General features: G+C 38.7%; 2 protein-coding genes across 2 annotated transcripts in view; one reads left to right on the top strand and one right to left on the bottom strand.

The window, feature by feature from the left end:
- The window catches only part of SMC1B (structural maintenance of chromosomes 1B), a 37,253-nt gene extending 28,728 nt beyond the window's left edge, over positions 1-8,525 (bottom strand). The window contains exons 1-7 of the mRNA XM_086461114.1: positions 8,417-8,525; positions 6,469-6,657; positions 5,791-5,903; positions 4,454-4,657; positions 3,851-4,089; positions 3,095-3,350; positions 1,544-1,684 (exon numbers count right to left, since the gene is read on the bottom strand). Coding sequence (XP_086317240.1) covers positions 1,544-1,684; positions 3,095-3,350; positions 3,851-4,089; positions 4,454-4,657; positions 5,791-5,903; positions 6,469-6,657; positions 8,417-8,525 — 1,251 coding nt within the window. The remainder of the gene's footprint in view (positions 1-1,543; positions 1,685-3,094; positions 3,351-3,850; positions 4,090-4,453; positions 4,658-5,790; positions 5,904-6,468; positions 6,658-8,416) is intronic.
- Positions 8,526-8,911: 386 nt separating this feature from the next.
- Positions 8,912-20,968, top strand: RIBC2 (RIB43A domain with coiled-coils 2). Its single transcript, XM_086466124.1, has 7 exons — positions 8,912-9,028; positions 13,053-13,134; positions 14,691-15,035; positions 15,696-15,814; positions 17,974-18,201; positions 19,775-19,941; positions 20,887-20,968. Exons 1-7 carry the CDS (start codon positions 8,912-8,914, stop codon positions 20,966-20,968), a joined length of 1,140 nt encoding a protein of 379 aa, XP_086322250.1.
- The last annotated feature ends 592 nt before the right edge of the window (positions 20,969-21,560 follow it).

Genomic DNA, 21,560 nt, shown 5'->3' with positions numbered 1-21,560 from the left:
ACCTCTAGAAAGAGTGTGGCTCTGTCTTCTTCATACCCTCCCACCAGGTAACAGCAGCCAGCAATAAGGTCTCCCCTTCACCTCTCCCTCTCCAGACTGAAGAGATCCAGTTCTCAGCCTGTTCCTCACAAGCCAGGTGCTCCGGCCCCAGCCAGCTTGGTGGCTCTCTGCTGGACTCACTCCAGGATGCCACTATCATTCTTGTACTGGGGAGCCCAGAACTGGACAGAGCACGCGAGACGTGGTCACATGCATGGTGAGGAGTGATGACCAAATGTCAGCAGTACAGATAAGCAATGCCAACACTGAATGGTCAGATATGCATTTTATGAACTCTCAAGTATCCTTTATTTCCTTCTCAATAGTACAATGGGACTTGCAGAGTTTTATAAATACTAGCAATAGAATTTATTTCACTTCTAGATACTAACCAGGTTTTCCTAGTAACTTCGAAAAGAAAAAATAGTATTGTTCAAGTATCAAGAGTAAATGGATGTGCAAGTATTAACTCAGGCATTACGGCAAGGATGACTTTATGTTCTCAGAGATATACAGTAAAATAGACTTTTTGACACACCCAAGTTTATAGGCACAAGAATGAGGTGTTAGGAACTCTAGAACTGGTGAAGTCTCCTCTGACAGATTTTTAAGTTTTCTGAACATAAGTAGTCTCCTCCAAACCTTGACTCCATAACTACATGGTGAAGAAATGCATTTGTCTCTCTAACTTCTTAGTAGGCAACAAAACTGCAAGGTTAGCATAGTCTGGAGGGAAAAAAAAAAAAAAAGAAAAAAAAACCCCAATACATCAAACAGGGCAAGGTTTCTAGCAAAAGGCAGATCGTGAACTGAGCTTCTGTCCTTTCTACTTCCATCAGAAGCATCACATGAAGTTGAACAATGAGTTGGGAAATAATTTTTCTGAAACAGAACATCAGGCATGGTGACCAAGTCATAGTGAAAAATGTAGGTATTTTATTGTTACGTGTTTGGATCCGCAATGATAAATCAGAAACAAAAGAGCAGCAATGATGTGTATTCACACCAAACACTCCACCTCAAGTGCAACAGAAGAGCAGATACCAAGGAGATCTTTCCAACTACATCACACTCATACACACAACTGACCTTAAAAACATCCCAGCAAAAAGCTAGCTGTGATCAAAATAAGCCTACGAAGGGTGTGAGTTGTCATACAGTATACAACAGCAGTAAGACATCTCAGAAAGAAAAACTATCTTAGAAAACCAGAAACTGATTACAGTTGAGCATATGTTCTGAGTAACTGCAAAATATTAGAGCCAAAGCTTTCAAAAAGAAATCCTCAGCGTGGGCCCACGCAGCCACTCTCTGAAGAAATTCAGAGGCCATTTTGTTAAACTTGTTGCAATATGAAAACAGAACTAACACTTGCAACGTGTCTCCTTTGCTGAGGATTTGTTTATGTCAAAGCATTTAACACATTTCTATAAACATTTATACCGGAGGAAGGGGTAGAGAAACATTATCTACTTTAAACATAATTCTAGCTTGATACAAATACCTCAACTTCTTTTTTCTTCCTCCGATTAAGTTTCAGCCTTTCTTGATCTGCTTTTTCCTCCCAACGAAGTTTTTCTAGCTGCTGGGTTAGTGTAGCTACTTTCTTTCTTGTTATTTCCTTTAGCTCTTTATAGCGCTCCAACTGGACAATTAACAACAACAAAAATATTCACTCCACTGAAAGTGGGAAGACTCGAGTTGTCACAGCCTCAATCAATAATTGCCTACTTTATCATCATTATGAAAACCACCCAGTTCTCCAGATCTTTCTAGCTACTAATTCCATTATAAGAAGTTATATTTTATTAAAGATTCCACCCAAAGGTTACACTTAATACTCCTCGCCTACAGTCTTGTTTTAGACTTTTATGAACTCTCCTGAAAAATGAGTCACTAAAGTTTATAGTACTTCACAATCTTAAGGTTAACACTAAGTTTTTGCATAGCGCAAAAGTAGTGCAAGTTTTGGTATTTATAATTACAGCATTCTCATGTTACCAAACAATTTTTTTAAAGGTAAACATAAACATTTCAAACAAACCTGTGAAGTTATGACTAACTGACCAAATGCCTCTGAAGTGCAGAGTAGGAAGATTTACAAACTAAAAGAACAGCCCTGCAGGCTCTCCACTAATTGATCAGAAACTATTTTAAGGAAAAGACAGTGGAGAAAAGCTAGCACTTAGTTTTAAAATTGTTTCTGGCCATATGGTTGCAGAGATAGCTTCTTCAAGTGTGAATTTACTGTGATGCAGTCCTTTCCTTCCAAAAGAACTTAAAATAGCTCATAAATGAGCTACCTCAGTTTTAGATTCTGACCCACAGCAGATAGTGGATATGTATGGTATGTATACTACCAAGTTATCTTTGCATTTTTGTTGTCTTTTTGTTTTTCCTAATTAAAGGCCTAGTTCTGTCCCTCAGCTGACAAGCCATTTCTCAGAAATTACCCTCCCACCCCAAGATCCTACTGGATGTTTTCTATTCTACCCTCTCACAATGTACCACGTGGACTTCCATGAAGAAAGGGAGAAAAACCAAACCAGAAAGAACAACCAAGTAATTACATGTAGCTATAATCCTAATCTGCAAATGACACTCCCTGTGTACAACCCTTCTGAAGTTTGCATTAAACTCTTTTCAAGTTCACTGAAAACTCACTGCTCCCTCTAAGAAGGTATCTTCTCACATTGCTTAGATGTACTTCACACCCTAGGAGAGATGCTCACCATTTTGAATCTCACAATTGTGAATTTCTAAATCTCTACGCAACTTAGATTTATTTCCTAGAGAAGTGTTCCATATTTGGAACTTCTATCCCCCACCCAACCCTGAAAGGAGACAGCCCACTCCCCCAAGAGGCTGCAGCACCATTTCTCTTCACCCAATGAAACAATCTGTAAATGAAAGTTACAATTTTGTTTTTGTTTGAGCTCAACAGCAAAAAGATCATTGGAAATTACAGGTTATTGGTGAAAGAATGGTTTCTCTGTCATCTGTGGGGATATTTGGACTTCACCAGTAAACAGTACTTTTTGGCCTCCCAATTCACCTGACTTTCTGACAGCTGAATATCTGCGGCTTTCTGCAAAAGCTCTTCAGCTTTCTTCTCAAATGCTCTCCATGCCTTCTCAACATCATTCAGTTCTATCTCTAGTTCTTTTATGTTCTGCTTTTCCTTGTCGCAGGATTTCTCCTTGTCCTTTAGAGATTTTTTAGACATTTCTACTTTCTTGATTTGGTAGGAAGTGTTTTCCTTTGCTTTTATATAGAGGGGTCTCTGCTGAATTAGTGATGCTTCCAGAGTCCTAAAAAAAAAAAACCAAACCAAACCAAAACAAAAAAACCCAAGCAGCCCCAAAACCTAAAACCAAACCCAAAACAACCCAACCAACCAACCACCACAAAACACATTCAAAACGACACAACCACAACAAAAAAGAAAAAGAACAAGGCTCTGCCAACTACACAAGCAAACAAATAATCAGTTGTCAACTGTAAGGTTACACACCCACAGATTATATTTCTTTTAATACTCACTTAAAATAGAAATTTAAGAACTAAAGCATAACCTTCTACAAACTTAATAGCAAACGAGTATTTATATAATGAAATTATTGACAGCCTAGGCACAGTGGTGGAGGTGAAATCAATGCCTAGATATTACTCTAGTAAACTGCAACAAACTGACTTCCATAGCATTGGAGGTATCATCCGTGGCTTTAACAGGAAATGCACGCCTGCCAGCAATTCCCAGTGCAGACTATGCTTTAACTCAACTATCAGAGAATCTGATTGGAAAACCTACTTCATTTCTTTTTCCATGTGCTGTTGGTCTCTGTTTAGTACACCAACCACTTTTTTCTTGGCTCTAAATGCATCTTCAGCTGTAGAAAGAGACTCCTTCTTGATACTAGCCTCCATATTCTTTTCATCCCAACTTTTTTTCAGAAAGTAAATGTTTTTTTCATTGTGATAAAGCCGGAAAAGCTTCATCTGTATCCTTTCTTCATCCAGTTCCTTGAGAAGCATCTGGTAATGCTCTGCCTACCAACATTAAAATTTTATTTATGGTTTATAAAAAGGATTTTTATCATTAGCAGTCTAATTTCAAGTCCAAAGTGACGCAAGGCGATGTACCAGTAGCTGTAATTCCAGTAATGTGCACTAATCAAAACTCAAACATCTAAGTCAACACTTTAATTACACTGGCAAACCTACTTTCATTTATTTTATTATATGTATTCCTCTACCCTTCTACATTATACTAAATTATCATATAGCACATCATAGCAAAAAAAATACTACATAAAACCAGGGGGTTTTTTAATTAAAAATCCTGTATTTTAAGTTCGTAAAAGATGCAAAATCTGAGACCTTAACATGTAAAAAAGGAATAACTTTGCGTTACCTCCTCTTTCTCTATCTTTGCTTGTTTGCGTTCTGCTGCAACACTTTTTTTCTTGTTATAATTAAACTGTGCATCCTCTTCTGCTTGCTGCATTTTTTTCTTTTTTTGTTCATATTCTTCAGCATATTCCCATGAATTACTGATTTGTTCAAAAAGTTGAGTTCTCTCCTTCGGCTTCTTCATTGCAATTGATTCTACTGTTCCCTACAACAAAATTGCGAAAAAATAATGCAGCACTGTAGATCAGTATGTTGTCTAATGAATTACTTTAAAAGGATTATAGTACAGATTTATCTCTGGATATATTTATGGTTAATAGAACTGGACAGAAATACTTTTAGATTCAAACCCAAGGAAAAGTTTAGGACCAAAATGAGTATCACCTAGTTACCTCACCTAATTAAGTGACATCACTAAAAGTTTTAGAATGTCAGGTAAGGTCTATGAGAAACACCTTCAAACTAAACCAACCTGCAGAAATCAGTAAGCAGTATCAGAATGCCAAAATTATCTTAGCCTCTTTGAAGGAATTGAAACTCATTTTCAACAAAAAATAAACTACCCCCACCCCCCCAGTATGTCAAAAGCAAACCAGCTGAAATCAATGCACTAGAAGGTTACGTAACTCCCAAAGTTAAGGTGCGCACAGTTTTTGTCCCTGTGTTAGCTGCTCAAATCTTCACTGATCTGAAGGAGTTACTATCGTCAGTAAAGCGTAGGAAGTAAGTTTTGTGACTATTTATTCTATTTTTATAGTGGGCAAATGCCCTCATCATACAAATTATTATCACAATAAGAATCCATATAGAGGGAAACCCCAATTCTTACTTGGGAATTTTCCTCAGCAACTGTAACAAAGACAATCCTGTGAAATATATTCATCATAGCTATAAGGCATTTCTGACCTATATTGTTAAATGCTTGTGAACTAATAACTCAGCAGGATTTTCAACCCTTCAATGTTAACAAAATCCCGTAATTTTTCACGCATCTTGATAGCAGGAGTGTTGTAAGATTAAATTATCTTTTCCTATTTATAACACTCCTAGAATTTAACACACTAAACATTTATAAAGACACGCACATTTTCTCATATACTCTGAATAATACAAGTCCTCAATTTCTTCCAGATTAGCTTCTTTCTTACTAGTGCACTCCTGTACACATAAACCCCATTATTTCAATTTTGCAGTCTTGTAACTCTTGGCAGAGATTACGAAAAAAATGTATTGGCTTGAAATTAGCTAAAGGGTGCCCCCTTTTCTGATGCATAGACAGCTGTGTACTCCTATGAAATAATCTCAGAAGCTTTTTCTTTAAGTACCTTAAATGCTCACCTGAAAAATGAGACAATTCCTAACTTTGACAAGTATGCCTACTTTTTCAAGCTCAGATATGTAAGTAGATCGGCTGACAGCTTTATCATTGAAAAGAAATTCAGAACAATTACCTAAAGGAGGAAAGTAAAAAAGAAATACTATAAAATGGCTACAACACAAAATCCATAGGAAAAGAACTAAACTAGCGGAACAATTTACTGAGCAGTTTCCTCACGGAAGAAAACAGATCTCAACTACTCCCTTAGCCATTTCAATAATTCCATTTTTCTGTATGAAAATGCTAGTTGCACACTTCCAAAAGGTATTGACAGTGGCTTAAATGCTCATGCCTGCAGGAAGGCACCCCTTTTTCTAGAGCCTGCACCATCTACATATTCCAAGCATCTATCTACAGATCAAAGTATGGAGCAACAAACATATATTAATCACTTGTTTCATTTTCTAACTTTGCCTCAGTATGTTTTTTTCAATTGGAAAAATTTTTCATTTTTTTTCAATTTTTTCAATTCCCTTGGCTATCAAAATGCTACTGAAGGACCATAAGAAGTATTGCAATACTCATGGGCTTAATCCACCCAAATATGAAAGAATATCAGGCATCTGAAATTCAAAGGTGGTCTCCATTTTTTATACATCAGACAACAGACAGTACATGAAACAGAACGTACTACCTACCACGAATAATTCTTGAAAATGTTTTTTCTTCCCCATCTTCTTCACAATACACTATCTTCACACTAGCTGTAGAAGAAACTGGTTTTCCAACATGTGCTCCATGAATAAGTTCTCGAACACTTTTAACTCGCAAATTAGATGTCTTTTCACACATCACAAAACTAACAGCATCCATTATGTTAGATTTTCCTAAAAAAAAAAAAAAAAAAAAAAATTGCTTTGACAGGGTAGAAATTTAAGGGAGCAAATCTTGATCTTTGATTAAGAATTAAATAAAAACATACATAAACGCAAAAGTATTTATTAATTCTATATTTCATTGAGGAAAAATTATTGCATATAAGAAATACATTTCTAAGATGTAACACACTGGCAGCAGATAAGAAGCTTGTCTGTAATAAATATCACAGAAGTGATTTGTTATTTGTTCAGCTTTATTAACAATTTTTCCTTGCACAACCATCTCCAGAGGTCATTACTTAAACTGAGTGAGCAACATCATAATCCTTACTTGGTAGCTTTCTTTCTATAAAGCAGTCAGTGAGGTTAGCTGCATAGGCATTCTATCGTATAACTGAAACTTTTCCACTAGAACACGTGTTCTACAGAAAAAAAAAAAAAGTACTTTCCCAGATCCATTCACTGCAGCAACAAAGTTCTCTGATCACACTCCTTAGATGAAAATTCTCTTAATTGAATCCTTTTTTTGGGTTTCCCCCTTATTCTTGAGCATTTAACAGCTTAATTATTTTCTGCCTTCTTGCTACATTGGCAATATTTTGACTTATTCTCCAAAATACCATAAAATGAAGAATACTAGGGGGGAAACAGATACTTAACTCAAGAGATTATGCAATATTCACAATTTTTTTCCCTGGATTAAGCTATAAAATGTATTCAGATTTAACTGAAAGAGTACCTGGAAAATGTAGCCATAATTTTGAGACTTTCCAATATGCAATAGTGGGGATATGATGATAAAGAACATGGTAATAATGCTAAGAAATAGTTACTTACATTCATAATCTCACTTTAATTAGGTAAATGAAGAAACAACAGGATCTAAAAATCTACATCATAAACTAAATCATTAACAGACTGGAGAAACTAAGACCAAATGCTAAGCCCATCCTTGTGGCTCTTTGTTAGGACAACCCTCACCTCCTATCATATTGTTCTCTGGCAAACAGAAGATAAAAATCCTTTTTGTTGAATAGAGCTTTCAGAAAAAGTGAATCAAAAAGTTCCCAGCATCCACACGATAACAAAATGGAGTCACACCTACAAACGAAGGCTCTTGTGGGCTAAACTACAAAGCAGCTACCATCCTGCAAAGCCTCCATCTCTTTCCCAGAGGCATTTACTCACACAGAGAAGCCCACAGACTCAAATCAAGAAGCAGCTTTCCATCACTACAGTTTACGATGCAGAGTATTAAACTAAAACCATCTTTATGTGACCTTAGTAAACTGAACTACAAAATAAAGCAGCAAAGGCAAGGTGTGCCATTTGCAAACCACTCATTCTACAAGGGCTGGAAAGAGCAGACAACCAGAAATGGAAAATGCTGGAAAAGCATATACTTTCAGTTACATAAAGCAATAGCAGATCAGAAGCCTCCAAAACTTTGCTTGTGCTCCCACCCCCTCAGATGCACATAAACAGATTTTAAGCAGGCCCATGAGTCTTTACTTCCCCTCCACCGAGCCCTACAACTCTGCTCCTCGATAGGCAAGCTCTCGGTAACCTCACCCATTCCATACAGCCATGTTGGCCTTATGGCTGGGCCTGCATTTGCACTGCTACCGTTTCCTCCCCATCAGGCCCGTGGCATTCACAGAAAAGTCCTGACAAAGGCTCCAAAACTGAAACTTCAATCCCGACAGCTACAGGGGAGAGGCAGAGCCACCAGCTGCCCACTGACCCCCCCACCCCCAGCGCCTGCTACCTGATCCATTGGGCCCGATGATGCAGTTGAACCTCATGAAGGGGCCGATAACCTGCTGCCCCCGCCACGACTTGAAATCCTTCATCACCAGCAGCTTCAGGTAACCCATCCCTGCAGCAGCAGGTGAGGAGGAGCCGAGGCCGTTACCTCGTGAACTTCCCCCCCAAATGTAAATAACTAATGGGTCTATTTTACTAGTCTGCCTTCCGGGGGCGGGAAAACTCCCTCCGCGTCCGCTCGGCCCCTCCCAGGCCTCTCCCCTCAGCAGGCGGCGGCGCCGCGCGCTCAGCTGCCGCCGGCCTCGTGCTCGCAGCCACGCGGCCTCGCCACCTTGGGCGGCGACGGCGCGCGCGCGGAGGGGGCGGGGGCAGCGGCGGAGGGGGCGTGGCTCCCGTTCCCATCGCGACGGCCCCGTGTGTTGTTCCCGAGACCGGCCGGCGACTCTTCCCGGCCGCCGCCCGCGTAGCCCCGGCCGCCGGTTGCCCTCTCGGCGCCATGAGCAGGTTGGGGCCGCAGCGAGACGTGCAGGAAGCTGCCGCCCTGGAGCGGCGGCGGCAGCGGGAGCTGCAGCGGCAGAGCCGCATCTTCAACGCGCGAGTCCGGACCTTAGGGGTGAGGGCGCGGCTCAAGCCCCCGCCCGGGCCGCGGCGCAGCGGGGAGGGATGGCGCCGCCTCGCCTCCCGCTCCGCTGTGTTCTGAGGAGACCCTTAGGGCAAGCCGGAGGAGGGGGCAGCTGTGCCCTCCCGGGCGGGCGGGCGAGGGTGGGCAGGCCGGCTCCGGGGGAGGCGGGAATGGGCCGCCCCGACGGCTACCGGAGCGCGTGCCACCTCAGCGCCTCCGCTGTGCCTGCGGGCGGGAGGGGTCCGGGTCGGGAGCGGGGCGGGGGGGGGGGGGAGAAACGGCCTGTGGGGGCTTTGAGGGGGCTGAGGCGCTTCAAAAAAGTTGTTGGTGAAAGCGAGTTGATACTCTCTAGGCATCGCCCGTAGTTATTTTTGGCAGCTGCCGCTGTGGGGGATGTGTGTGAGAGAGAGTCTGAGGGGGGGCTTGTGTCTCACTGCTGCAGGGTTTAAGGGTAAGGTTTCATTTTTTTCATGACAGGACAGAAAGATCAAGCCCTGTGTTTCAGTATCTGTGTAGGAGTTAACTTAATGTAGTATGCTTTACTTTGGGGTAAGCCAGAAACTTACAAAGTTAGCTCATCAAGTGTGGCATAAACAAGTAAGTGGTTTTTTACCTCTCTGCTCATGCTTCCCTCATCTGCTTGAGTCTCCCTAGAAGCTAGAATTGATGCTGTGAGAGAGTTATTGCTGAAAGGGATTCTGCAATTGCTCCCTGATTGTCAAAATAAGACAGATCCATCAGTCCATGTTACATATATGGAATTAATTGGTGTGTCTGATTTTTCTTGGAGTGGGTGTCAGAATGTGAATACCTTTCAGTCCATGTGCCCTGGTTTGGCTGGGATAGAATGATAGGCCAGCCATTAGATGTTTCGAGTCAGCCAGGGCAGCTGACCTGAGTTGGTTACAGGTGTAGCCCATACCATGTCAGGCTCATTATAAAGGGAGGAGGTTTACGTAGGAGAGTTGTTCCTCCTCTGGCTTTTGCTGAGGACAACTCCACAGTAGAGCCTGATAACAGCATAAGTCATTTGGCTAAATATTTTTATGTTTGTACTGGTGACATTTTTGTTGAATCTATTGTACTTTTACCTATGGGTCTTCTCTCCTTTTTCCTCAGTTCTCCTCTCTGGCTGGTGAGGGTTCATAGTGTGATAAAGCATTGTTACAGTTTAGCCCTGGGTACAGGCTAAATGTAGACACTGTGAAGATCTGTGGGGATGATAGCTTCATTCTGGTGGGTTTTCTCTAGAGTTATCTATGCAGTTTGCGCCCTGAATGTCAGGAAATGGTGGTGTATTCTATACCTATTTAAATTTTGGGTGCGATAGTTCATTTAACCTTCCTGTAATGTGTCTGAAGGCCAATGTTAAGATTCTGCGTGTGTGCTTGGGGAAAGAGTGCTGTGAGGTGAAGTAAGTTTAAATTTTGCTTCTAAAGTATTTTGAATGTTCAATGCTGATTCATATATCATGTGTAAGTGCTGTAGCATTAACTAGTATAGAACCAAGTTTAGAAGTGGTGAAAATTAAGTCGAATCTGTTGACTCCATTGAACTGGTAGAGTCACAACAGGTGTCAGTTTGATCCATCTTGTCTCAGGAACAGAAGCATGTCTTAAGTCAATGCAAGGGTATCTTCACCTTGTCTCTGACAGCGCCTTGGGTTTATTGTTGTCAGTCTTATGCAAGAGTTATCATAGTTGCAGAGCAAAGTAGCGGTTTCTACTTAATGAACAGGAGAGGTTGTCCACCTGATACAGCATCCTGACACATGCAGTAGCCAACAGTATAGTTAAATGGAGGGAGCTAATAACCTTTTTTCTAACAGATGTGGGATGGGTATAGTAAGATAGTTCAAACTTCTTCATCAGGAAACACATAATTTCTCTGTAAGGTGGCTTTTCTAGAGCCTTAAAAATGAAGTGTAAACTATAAATTCTTAACTAATGAAATAGCATCTCTTTGTGTACTTTATTAAGCAATACTGAAGTACACCATCTGAAGGTCTTTCCCAAATACTTTCGCAGAACTTAACAGAAAGGTTTTCATAGATCCATTTACATAAGGCAAACATCTAAAATGAAGGAGAGCCCATTGGAGGAATCTTGTAAATATTTTGATTAACGTCATATGATGTACCTTATTCATTGGCTGAGCGATGACTGCTGACAGAAGGGGCTGTTCTTGTGCTTTGAAGTTAGGCCAAGTCCAAAGCCTGAAGAGTCAACAAATCTGTGCAGAGATATACTGTATCAGTATTTCCGATGTGGTTTTAGATTCTTTGCTTTCTCTCTCTGTCACATGTTTAGCTGAGCAGCTGTCTCTGACAAAAAAATCAAGGCAATATTTGACTTGGACACCACAAATCCTTAAGCAGGGATTGAGTAGTTTAAAAACATGGAGATAATAGACTGACTGGAAAGCAGAACGGGAACAGAGATTTTAATGTTTTGTCTTCATTATTACTAGTGCTATTATTACTTCGACTTCTATGTCTGTTTCCTCATCTGGGTAATGGAAGAGTAAGATACCGCTCTCTTCACTTGCAGATTTAAGAATTTATCCTCAGTAAATCACTCAATTCTCAAAAGAGTTTAGATGAGTGGTCCAAATGAAAAATTACTTTCTGCTTATATATGAACTAGTATACATAAATACAGCTAGAATAGAAATTAGCTGCTTCAAGCTGTTCATATTAAGCGATTTGTTATTGTAACTCTTAAAAGTTAAACCTGTAGGTTTATGTGACTAGGAATGGTTGGTTTTGAGGTGTATTCTTCTCAAGTGAAAGCTGTTCAAATGGGAGAGAGCTGATAGCGTAACTGGATTTGCACAGACAAGTCAATGCATTGATCTACCTGTGTTATTGCCAGAAAATACTAATGAAGTCGTATTGAATTTCTCTTTAACAGTGTTTCCTATAGTTATATTGCAAGCTTGGTTTCCCAAATGAGACCTCTAAATGAGTTGATATTTAATGCCTGTGACGCCATTGGTTTTGGACAGTGATACCCTGTAGAATTCTTTATGGTTTCACCCTTGCTTACAGATTTACTTTGTCTGGCTGGTATAGTCAGTAGTCCTTTACAGCATTAACGATGTGTATTTTCAGCTCTGATCTGTTTAGTTCTTTCCTTCTTGATCTGAATAGTTTTTAGGCAAAGACAAACTAGTTTACCAGATTCTGGAAGAATTGGTTTTTTTGACAAATCCTTTAAAGACATTGACTTGACCAGATTAAAAAACAAACAAACAAAACCAAACGACAGAGAGAAGAAATAAAATACAGGTTTCTGCTTATTAATTTGCCACCTTCTGCCAAAAAATACGGGAGCTGATTCTTTTACCTAAAATGTAGGTGGCTGCTCCATTTGATGATGGGCCTTGAGGTATTATGCTTTGCTCAGGTACCAGAGTATTTCCAGGGATGTGGGTATTCTGTACTGTAGATGTCTGCTTGTGTCTCAGATGACACCCAATATTGCATTTTCGCAACTACATGAATACCACTCTATCAGATAAGACTGATAGGAAATTTTCTTTCCATTCCCTGTAATTTCTTCTATGTACTTTTAGTGAAACATCCGTGGGTTTTTTTCAAATCTGAACTCTTACAACTTCCTGTCATCTTGACTGTCAAAATACTTACAAGCTTTATAAATGAAAGCAGAACAACAAGAAAAAGTAAAAATGCTAGCTATAATGGGGAAAACATATTCTGTGTAATGCAGCTTAAAATATTTATAGGTCTATATATCATGTAAATGTGGTGGTTTGTTCTGATTTGGTGTAAGAATGTACCTATCATTATTAAAACAAAGCAAACAAACAAGAAAATTGCTGTTTCTGGATTTTCTTTTTGTTACCTACGTTAAATAGTGATGTGTATATACTCTGTTGGAAGTGGGTTTACATCAATCTTGTACAACTGTGCATCGATGTAACTTGACAACGCCCGGTTTTAATCGCTCCAACGTAGTATCTCTTAAAGAGCTGCTTTTTTTCATTTTAATAGGTTGATAAAGATGCATTGGATATCCAGGTCAAGGATAGGAAAATTCAAGAAGCAGCTGAAAAAGCACGAAATGAAGAACTTGGTATAGTCATAGATACTCTGTTATTTCTATGAAGAGTTAAAAGTCATTTACAGTCTGTTTCCTGCTTTCTTTTTCCCTTCACGTATTTCAAACTGCCATAACTCCATCAATCTTGCTATATAGCGCGCTCTCTATAAATCTATCCATCAAAATTATATCTATATGTATAAGCACAACTGTAGGCTTTTCTCTAAATTCAGACATACACACTGAATACTATAATGTGTAGTCCTATTTATGTTCACACACTTGCATTGGCACAGTACGTGTGTTCCTCAGTATCTTAACATTTATATTGATGTGATTAAACTGGTAGCCATTTCCTAATAGGCTGGAATTTACAGTGTTTTCTTTTAATAGATGTTGACAAAGAGCATTGTTTAGAGACCCGAGGATGCAGGAGCAGTTTAAAAAAACTTGTTTACTTAATACTGTTCTTTTCAGAATAGTAGTGGCAAATTTGTTTGAGTGCTTCCTTGTAGAGTAAGCCCATGTCTGTCTGGCCATTCTTTGATAGAATGTATAGATTCTGTAGAATCCTCTATGGATTATTATTGCTAGAAGCATGAGCCATGTACAACAAGGCTCTAAGGAGCAACCATTGCTGAGTCAGAACACGTCGCCACACAAATATTTTACCCGTGTCCCCTGACCTCAAAACCCTTTGTGGCCATCTGTGTTTGGAATGCTTTCCTGTGGTATCATGTGAAACAGTCCCACAGACTGAGCTCTCTGTGGGTTTCAAAAAGAGCTAGAATGGAGCTGCCAACTGCCATGCTGTGCTTCTACGCCTGCTTGTGATTTTCCTGGCAGGATACCTGTCAGGCTGTGACTCCTAGGAAACTGCCAGAAGCTCCGTGTAATCTGGCAACAGAGGAAATGATCTTTTCTTGTGAATTATATTTAATTGGCTAAAATGGCTAGTTACGGGTGGGGGGTTCTTGTCATTTGCTTGTTTTTCTTTAAAACTAAATCAATTACAGCATTTTGATTAAATGGGCAAGAGCTATTAAGCTCTTCAAAAACTGTTAGTGCCAGCCAATTATTTTAGTGCTATGATTACAAAAATCATTGGAACTATGAAACAACTATGTGTATTCATTTCACTGGAAGCCTGATTTTTGTTTGTTTCTTAATAAGCAACTTAGTTACAGTTACAAATGAAATAAAATAAGAGTAAATGGGAATAATTAGTACACATTACATTTCATGTGTTGCTGCAAGTTTTAATCAAATGAAACCTCATAGTTCTAGAAGTATTTATTATTGTATTTGTTTCACATGCGGGTATTTCATTGTAACATTAATAAGAGAATTGATACCTAAAAAGCTGAAAGTACTTTATAAGTAAATATTGCTAACGTTATAGAGTGTTTGCTGGGCTGGTACTTGTAGATTAAATACTCTTTCCTAAGGTATAAAAGTTTGAAGACTTATATTCTATTTATTCCTCTTCAAAATTTTATTTTCCATCTTCGATGTGCATGCAATTCCATGTCTTCCATGACACGTGCACTTCCAAGAGTTGTATTTTCATTGTATTCATTTTTCTCTAGCTAATGAAATGAAGCAAAATGACAAGGTCATGTGTATGTTAGAAGAAAGGCAGAAAAATGATATCAGAAACATAAATAAGGCTATCAGTGAATTTCAGAAGAATTTTCAGAAGCCAGAAACAAGACGTGAATTTGACCTGTCTGATCCACAAGCCCTGAAGAAGGATAGACCTGCTCGACTTTCAGACAATGATCCTCGATGTACTGTATCTGGCTTGCAGAAGTTTATGGGTGAAGACTTAAACTATGATCAGAGGATGAAATTTCAAAAGGAGCAGTTAAGAGAATGGTCTCTTCAGCAGCAGAGAGACTGGAAGAATGCATTAGCTGATCAAAAATTTGCAGGTAACAAGAAGATAAAAAGGTTTTAATCTGCTTTTTCTGAAATTCTGATATATCTGACAAAATATGATATAGCCTGTTGTGTCAGTTTGACATAGCAGTACTTTAGTATATTGAATATTTAATTTTTAGAAATACTGCAGCAGATTTTGCTTTACAAGCTCTTAATGTATTCAGTATCTCAGTTAAGAATATTTCATAACATGTGATGATTTTAAAATTACCTAGCTTTCACTTCTCTTGGATGCCTCAAATGAAGTATCAGAGCATTCTGAAAAAACATCTGTTTTGCATGCCAGACAGTATGTTTACTTCTTCAGACCGAATTGTCCCATTTCTGCTGTTCTAGAGCAGACAAAATAATACTGATTTTTCTTTTCTAGCTTGTCATGAAACATTTTTTTCTGCAGTACTTAACATACTTTTTCACTTTAACTTTGTTGAACTGTTAAGACAAGATAGATTACATAAGAAACTGATTTCATAAGTCACCTGAAATTCCAAGATGGAAAGCTTCGGTGGTAGGATTTTGAAACAGTTATGTAATTCATCTTACTGTATCTGTAGCTCCTCTTGTCTGTCTGTCTCTGTATTATAGTGGCTTAGTCATATGGCACATCATGTCCATGAATATTGATTAAATTTCATTTTAATCTAATTTAGATGATCTTTATGACAAGAGTAGGATTGAACTTGACCAAAAGGTTATGGAGCAACAACGAAAAGAAGAAGAAAACAGGCGTGCTGTTTGTGCAGCTACTAAAGATTTCAACAGAACCCAGGTAAATTAATACTGGATTTCTTTGTTTTTACAAAAAGTGGAGATGCAGAAGGACAACAAGGTAGGCAAAAGTACAACGAATAATGATGTTTTCACAGAGGTTTCTTAGCAGCTAACTTCCAAGGTTGTTTCAGTAATTGGAAGATAGAATTTATTCACATTGTTCACTCCAAGAATCTAGATCCTCCGTCTAGTTACCCTCTGTCAAAATTTTCCCTTCTGGTTCTCAGCTTACTGACTAGAGGGCAGCAACAACTCCCCAACCTGTCAGGGACTTTCAGTCTGTAAACTGGGGTACAGCAAAAGCCTCCCATGCTTCCGTCATCAGATAATCTTAGCTGTGTCTGCCTGTTTTTCTTTGCTTGTGTGGAAGCATTGCTACCAGTTGCTTTTTGTCTTTATTGCTTATGTTGATTACCCACAACCCCTGGTTTTGGCAGTTTGGCTGCTTCCTTGGTATTTTATGTTTACCAAGCATGCCTTGGAACCTATTGAAACATGACACTACCCTTTCTCTGTCTGTCTTAGTACAGTTATCTCTCATGCTCCAGTTCTTTATCTTACTTCACAGATTTACTTTTTTTCTGTTCAGCTTATACATACAACTCAAAGGGCTACGTTGACGCTACTGGTGTGATGATACCTTGACTATATTTGGTGTGGCTTAGCTTAGAATTTATTTAGTCACATCAAAATAAGACACATGAAAATTAACTCCATCAAGTATGGTATCTTTTGGTTTAAGTATATAAGCGTGCAAGTCTTAACAGTAACACTTGCGTGTTACTTGAGCCTTTCAGGGCACACTTGGCTTATAACTTTGTTTATAGATAGCCCAAGCTAATTGAAAAGGCTTTTGCTGCTTGAAGTCATGGCTACTGAACAGTGTTTTATATGGGTAGCCTCAAAATTACTGTAAGGCACTTAAGGTAGCAGTAGTATCCCAAATAATTGTTGTGATACCAGTTGATTCCATGTAAAAAGTCCTGAATTTGTGACAGAGTTTGGAGGTGGTGTGGGAGATTTGTGTGTGGTGTGGTTTTTAATCTTTGGGCATATGCATTCTACTCAACTGCTGTGTATATTAAATATATTAAAAAGTCTTGTTCTTTGTTTTCTCTAACATAAGGACATGACAATGGAGGTTGGGGTAACAGTTCTTACTGTCCCTTGCTATGTTGTCTAATGTTGTATAGATTGAGTTACACCTTGCAGGTCTTTCTCTGTCTGAGGTAGGTAGTTAAGTTGATTTTTTTTTTTGTAGACCATGGTACTATTTTCAGCGTCTTTTTTGTTTTGTTTTCTGAATGGTTGAAAGAGGTTACCTGTCCTCTGTCCAGGTGGAGGCCGGCACTGTGCATTGCTCCAGATGGTTTAGTTTACTCATTACAGAAATGAGGCAGGATTAGAAATGGATGATGCATAGCATTATCATTCTACTTTGAATTAGTTTACTTAGTTGAATCCTTCTTTAAAAGGTAATGTTTTTAGAGTAAAATCATAATATTTGCTTTCTGGAGTGTTGTAAGGGGAAAATTTCCTCTAAATAGGAGACTATGACCTTATAGTGAACATTAGGAACAGTGGTTTCCATAGGAAAAACATATTATGATTTCTAATACTACAGATATATTCATATAATATGATTCAAGTTTGCATTTTGTATTAGCAAAGAGAGCAGATTCAAGGCTGCATCTTCAGGCTTAACATAGGCATTTTCTGTCTGTCTGTTTGTTTTGAGTGCTTAACCATGCTCTCCATGTATATTTAATAAGTAATATATATATATATATATCTATCTCAAGGCTATTGATTCCAGATTGTAAATTTCTTCCGTGTTGTGCCTGGCCTCTATATATCAACTGGTATTTGCTTGTATAAAATGTGAAATATTTTTTCTTTAATTCTGGCTTTTCTTGTAAAACAAAATTATTTTTCACCTAATTACTTGCAGTATGTGATATGACAACATAAAAGAAATGTGTACTGTTAGATTTTTCGATCTTAGTCAGTAAGACCATGATCACAGTATTCATATGCAATGCTGTTGACATCTGTGCAAGTTGGAAAGAAATCTGTCATGATGTGTTAACTCTATTGCATCCCTTAGTTAATATTTTCTCTTGGAAAAACTGAGTTCACTCCTTTCACTGAATTTAGGCTGCTGAACTAGCGGAGAGAAAGAATCTGGAAAAGTATCAAAAAATGAAAGATGACATGGATGAAATTTCCAGCCTTCTTCAAGGAGACTTACTTTCCGAAAACCCTGAACAAGCAGTCAGTTCCTTTGGTAGGCATCGTGTGATCACAGATCGATGGAAGGGGATGAATCAGGATCAGCTGATGGCAATCCGTTACTCTCAACAGCAACAAGTTCTGGAGAAACTGGTATTTAAGCTTATGTGCATATTTTCTTTGTGTTCCTGGTTGTAATAACATTATAGACAGTGTTTGTAGAAGACAGTATTATTATTTGCCCTGCATATCCCATTATGACTGTTTTCCTTTGATCTGAATTTTAGCAAACGTTAATCAATCAAACTGAACACAGTGTCTCTGATGCAGGTGGGAAATGTCACAGAGCAGCAGGAGTGGGCTGGAGCCCTGGAATTGGGCAGGGAGGAACGTTGCTGTGGAGCCCTGGGCCAAGGGGCCTAGGGGATCTTGGGGCATGGTCCATGGTGGTCCAGCTGAGGAGCAAGGTCCTGCGCAGCCCCAGACCCAGGCCTCACGGTGCAGTTTAAGACTTGAGATTGCATGAACTGCCTGCAGGGGATGAGCAGGAGTGGGCTGCGCCATAGGGGAAGAAGAGCCAGGAGCTGAAGGTGAAAGCAGGGCAGGCAGGAGCAGTGCTCTCATGCTCAAGGGTACTCGAGCAAGACAAATAGAGCAGGTCCAGTGATCCTACTCATGCATATTTCAGTCTTAAACGTTGATGAATGCAACAGAATGTCCTTTGTACCATCCCACACAACTATAAGCCATCCTCTGGGATAGAATTACAATGGGAAAAACTAAATATTGTGAATAATTGCTGCTCTTACGGTGTATGGAAGCAGACAGTCAAACTGAAGAAATCTACCCTTCCTATACAGTCACGAGCGTAAAAGCCTAGGTATTTCGAAGGAGGACGCTACTTACCTCATTCAGTAGAGAAGCTGGATTCATAACAGCTAACGAATAGCTGTTCAATTCTTTTTTTTTTTTTTTTTTTTTTTTAATCCCTACAATACCTTATACTACACTATGTCTTACCTATCACTGTTACTAAAGAGGAAGATAGAATTGTCATTTTCCTGGCTCTCCTATGACTCTAAAGTGAACCCATTCAAGTAGCTAAGCTGGCAGAAAATGAGCCCCACCAAGAAAAGTGAGTTTTTTGCAGGCCTGTTTTCTTGAATCTGTTCAGCATGATGTCAGACAAGAAGTGAGGAAGTGATAGTGTAACAGGGGCAGAGGAAGAAAAGTTTGGGTCTACTCATCTGGTGTTGGTGGCTTAGTTATTACACTGAATTAGCCGTCTTATAAGCCATACTGATGCCTTCTAACTTCTAACCTCAAGAAGGTACGACTCTTGCTAACAAGAACTTTTTTTAAAAAAAAATAAAAAAATCTGTCTTGCTGCTCTGGGTTTTGAGAGAGCTAATATGGCAGAGAGAAATAGTAACCTAATGATTTAACTTCTTCTGCCAGGCAGCAGATACTAATTTTCTTACCTTGGGCAGAGGTAGGAGTCTGTCTTGCTCCCTGGGAAAGGATAGCTTTCTCATCTGCAGTATCTTACTTCTGCCTAATGCATTGGCTCCTACATAGTATGGAAGTGCTTTTTCTCCTTATTTCAAATGCTACCCCTAGTGTCCAGTAAAGGCAAGCAAGTTTGGATGAATTTACCAATCAAACTTTATATAGACTGCTATATCTTTGAACAAAGAGAGGATGAAGCATTTTTTTGCTCCTATAGAGACTAAAAGAGGAAGAACGCCGAAGAGATGCTGAATGGGACAGGCAAAGTATACAGGCTGCAAGAGCGCAATTGGTTTTAGAGCGGCATCAACAACGACAAAATCGGGAACACCGCCGAGCTTTAGATAACATAAACACAGAACTATCTCAGGAGCAGAAATCAAAGTAAGTTGCAAAAGTTTTCTTCTTTCAAATAAAACTCTTGACTGTTAACGCAGCAGCTTGGCTTTCAAAGAGCTTTTTTTACTTGTTATTTTTTAATACACTTGTTACAAGTTTACGCTTTAAAAAAAACTACAGTTCAGCTTAAATGTGTTTTTCAGTACTATTTAAATAATCTTCAAATAGTAGGTTATGATTGTTACTGACTTACATGCATGAACTAGTAGCTGGAATTCTTAAAAGTGTTCCATTGACAACAGACAGTTGTTTATATAATAGCAAAATAGAGAATAAACACAACTGACTACTCAGAAAATTATATTATCAGGTGTAAAACAGTCCGTGTTTCTTTAATTTACCTCAGTTTTTTGAAACAAAAAAGGATTGGTATCAGTAGAACTGCCAGTTTCTGATAGCTCAGGGTTAAGCTAATGGCAGAAACGGAGCTTTTCCATTATGTATGACAAAACTAGATGATTCTTTAGCAAACTGCTGGATGTATTTTGGTGGACAGGCCTTTTGTCTGCTGTAATGGCAAAGGAGGAAAATAGTATGTGAAGGAAAAAAAAAATCAAGTGATTTGACGTTCTGTTCTTCCAGTTTGTGTTTTTTTTCCTTTTTAATTTTTTTATCATGCATGCATACGTTTTGCAAAACAATTTCCAGTTTTCCTATTATGAAAGCAAAAATTCAGATTTGTGTTGACTTAGTTTTTCACTGTGAGATTTTTTTGGAAGGTTATTTTAGGATGAAAAAGTAAGTTTGCTATATTGAGACGTGGCATACATTTTGGAGAAAGATCTAGTTATATTAAATTCCAGTTCTAATAATTCTGAATTTTATGAGCATTTATGAGTACTTATGCATTACATATTCTTTAGGTTTCTCAGGTTACTTCTATACTATAGTAAGAAAAAAATTTACTAACTGAATTTTATTTATTGCCAGGAACATTTATCTTAAAGAAGAAGCATATTCAAATGTTCCAACGGGCCAATATTACGCACAGTTTAATACAACCAGTCGATGACATTCTGGATAACTCAACCTGAGATATACAGAAGTATGTGGACACATTAAAATTTTTAGTCAAGCGATCCCATGCTTTGTTATTTTTCTGTTCCCTGTCCTGTTCAAACACTTCATTCAAACTAAAGGATGGTCTGCTAGGTCACAAGTGCTCTAAGAGGAGGAAAACATTGTAATAAACTTGATTGTTTCTCTAAAAAGTACTAGTAGATTCAGCAGTAGGTTGTTTATCTATTGTGTCTCAGGCTTAACTGTAATATTTACATTATCCATGCCTTTAGAAATCAATTTCTGGAAAGGAATCACAATTTAAAATATAGTGCTGCTTTATGCAACTTGGGAATGCTGCCTGACGTAGATCAGAAGTAGTGCACACTTGGTAGATTCTATTGAGAAGGAAGAAAGATGACCTAGGCAGAAAGTTTTGGTTTTGTTTGGTTGTGTTTTTTGTTTCAGTTCATTTTTTTTAAAGCAATAAAAAGCAGCCAGACACAGAAGCAAGCAAAGAGGAAGATACGGACAAGCTGGTCAGAATATTGCTTTTATTTTCTGAATAGTAGTTATTCCTACTGTTTTGATAGTTACTGCAGTGA

Source organism: Leptosomus discolor, chromosome 1, assembly GCF_034619465.1.
Source record: "Leptosomus discolor isolate bLepDis1 chromosome 1, bLepDis1.hap2, whole genome shotgun sequence".
Taxonomy (NCBI): domain Eukaryota; kingdom Metazoa; phylum Chordata; class Aves; order Leptosomiformes; family Leptosomidae; genus Leptosomus; species Leptosomus discolor.
Note: the sequence above shows the minus strand (reverse complement) of the source record. Positions and strands in the feature narration are given on the sequence as shown.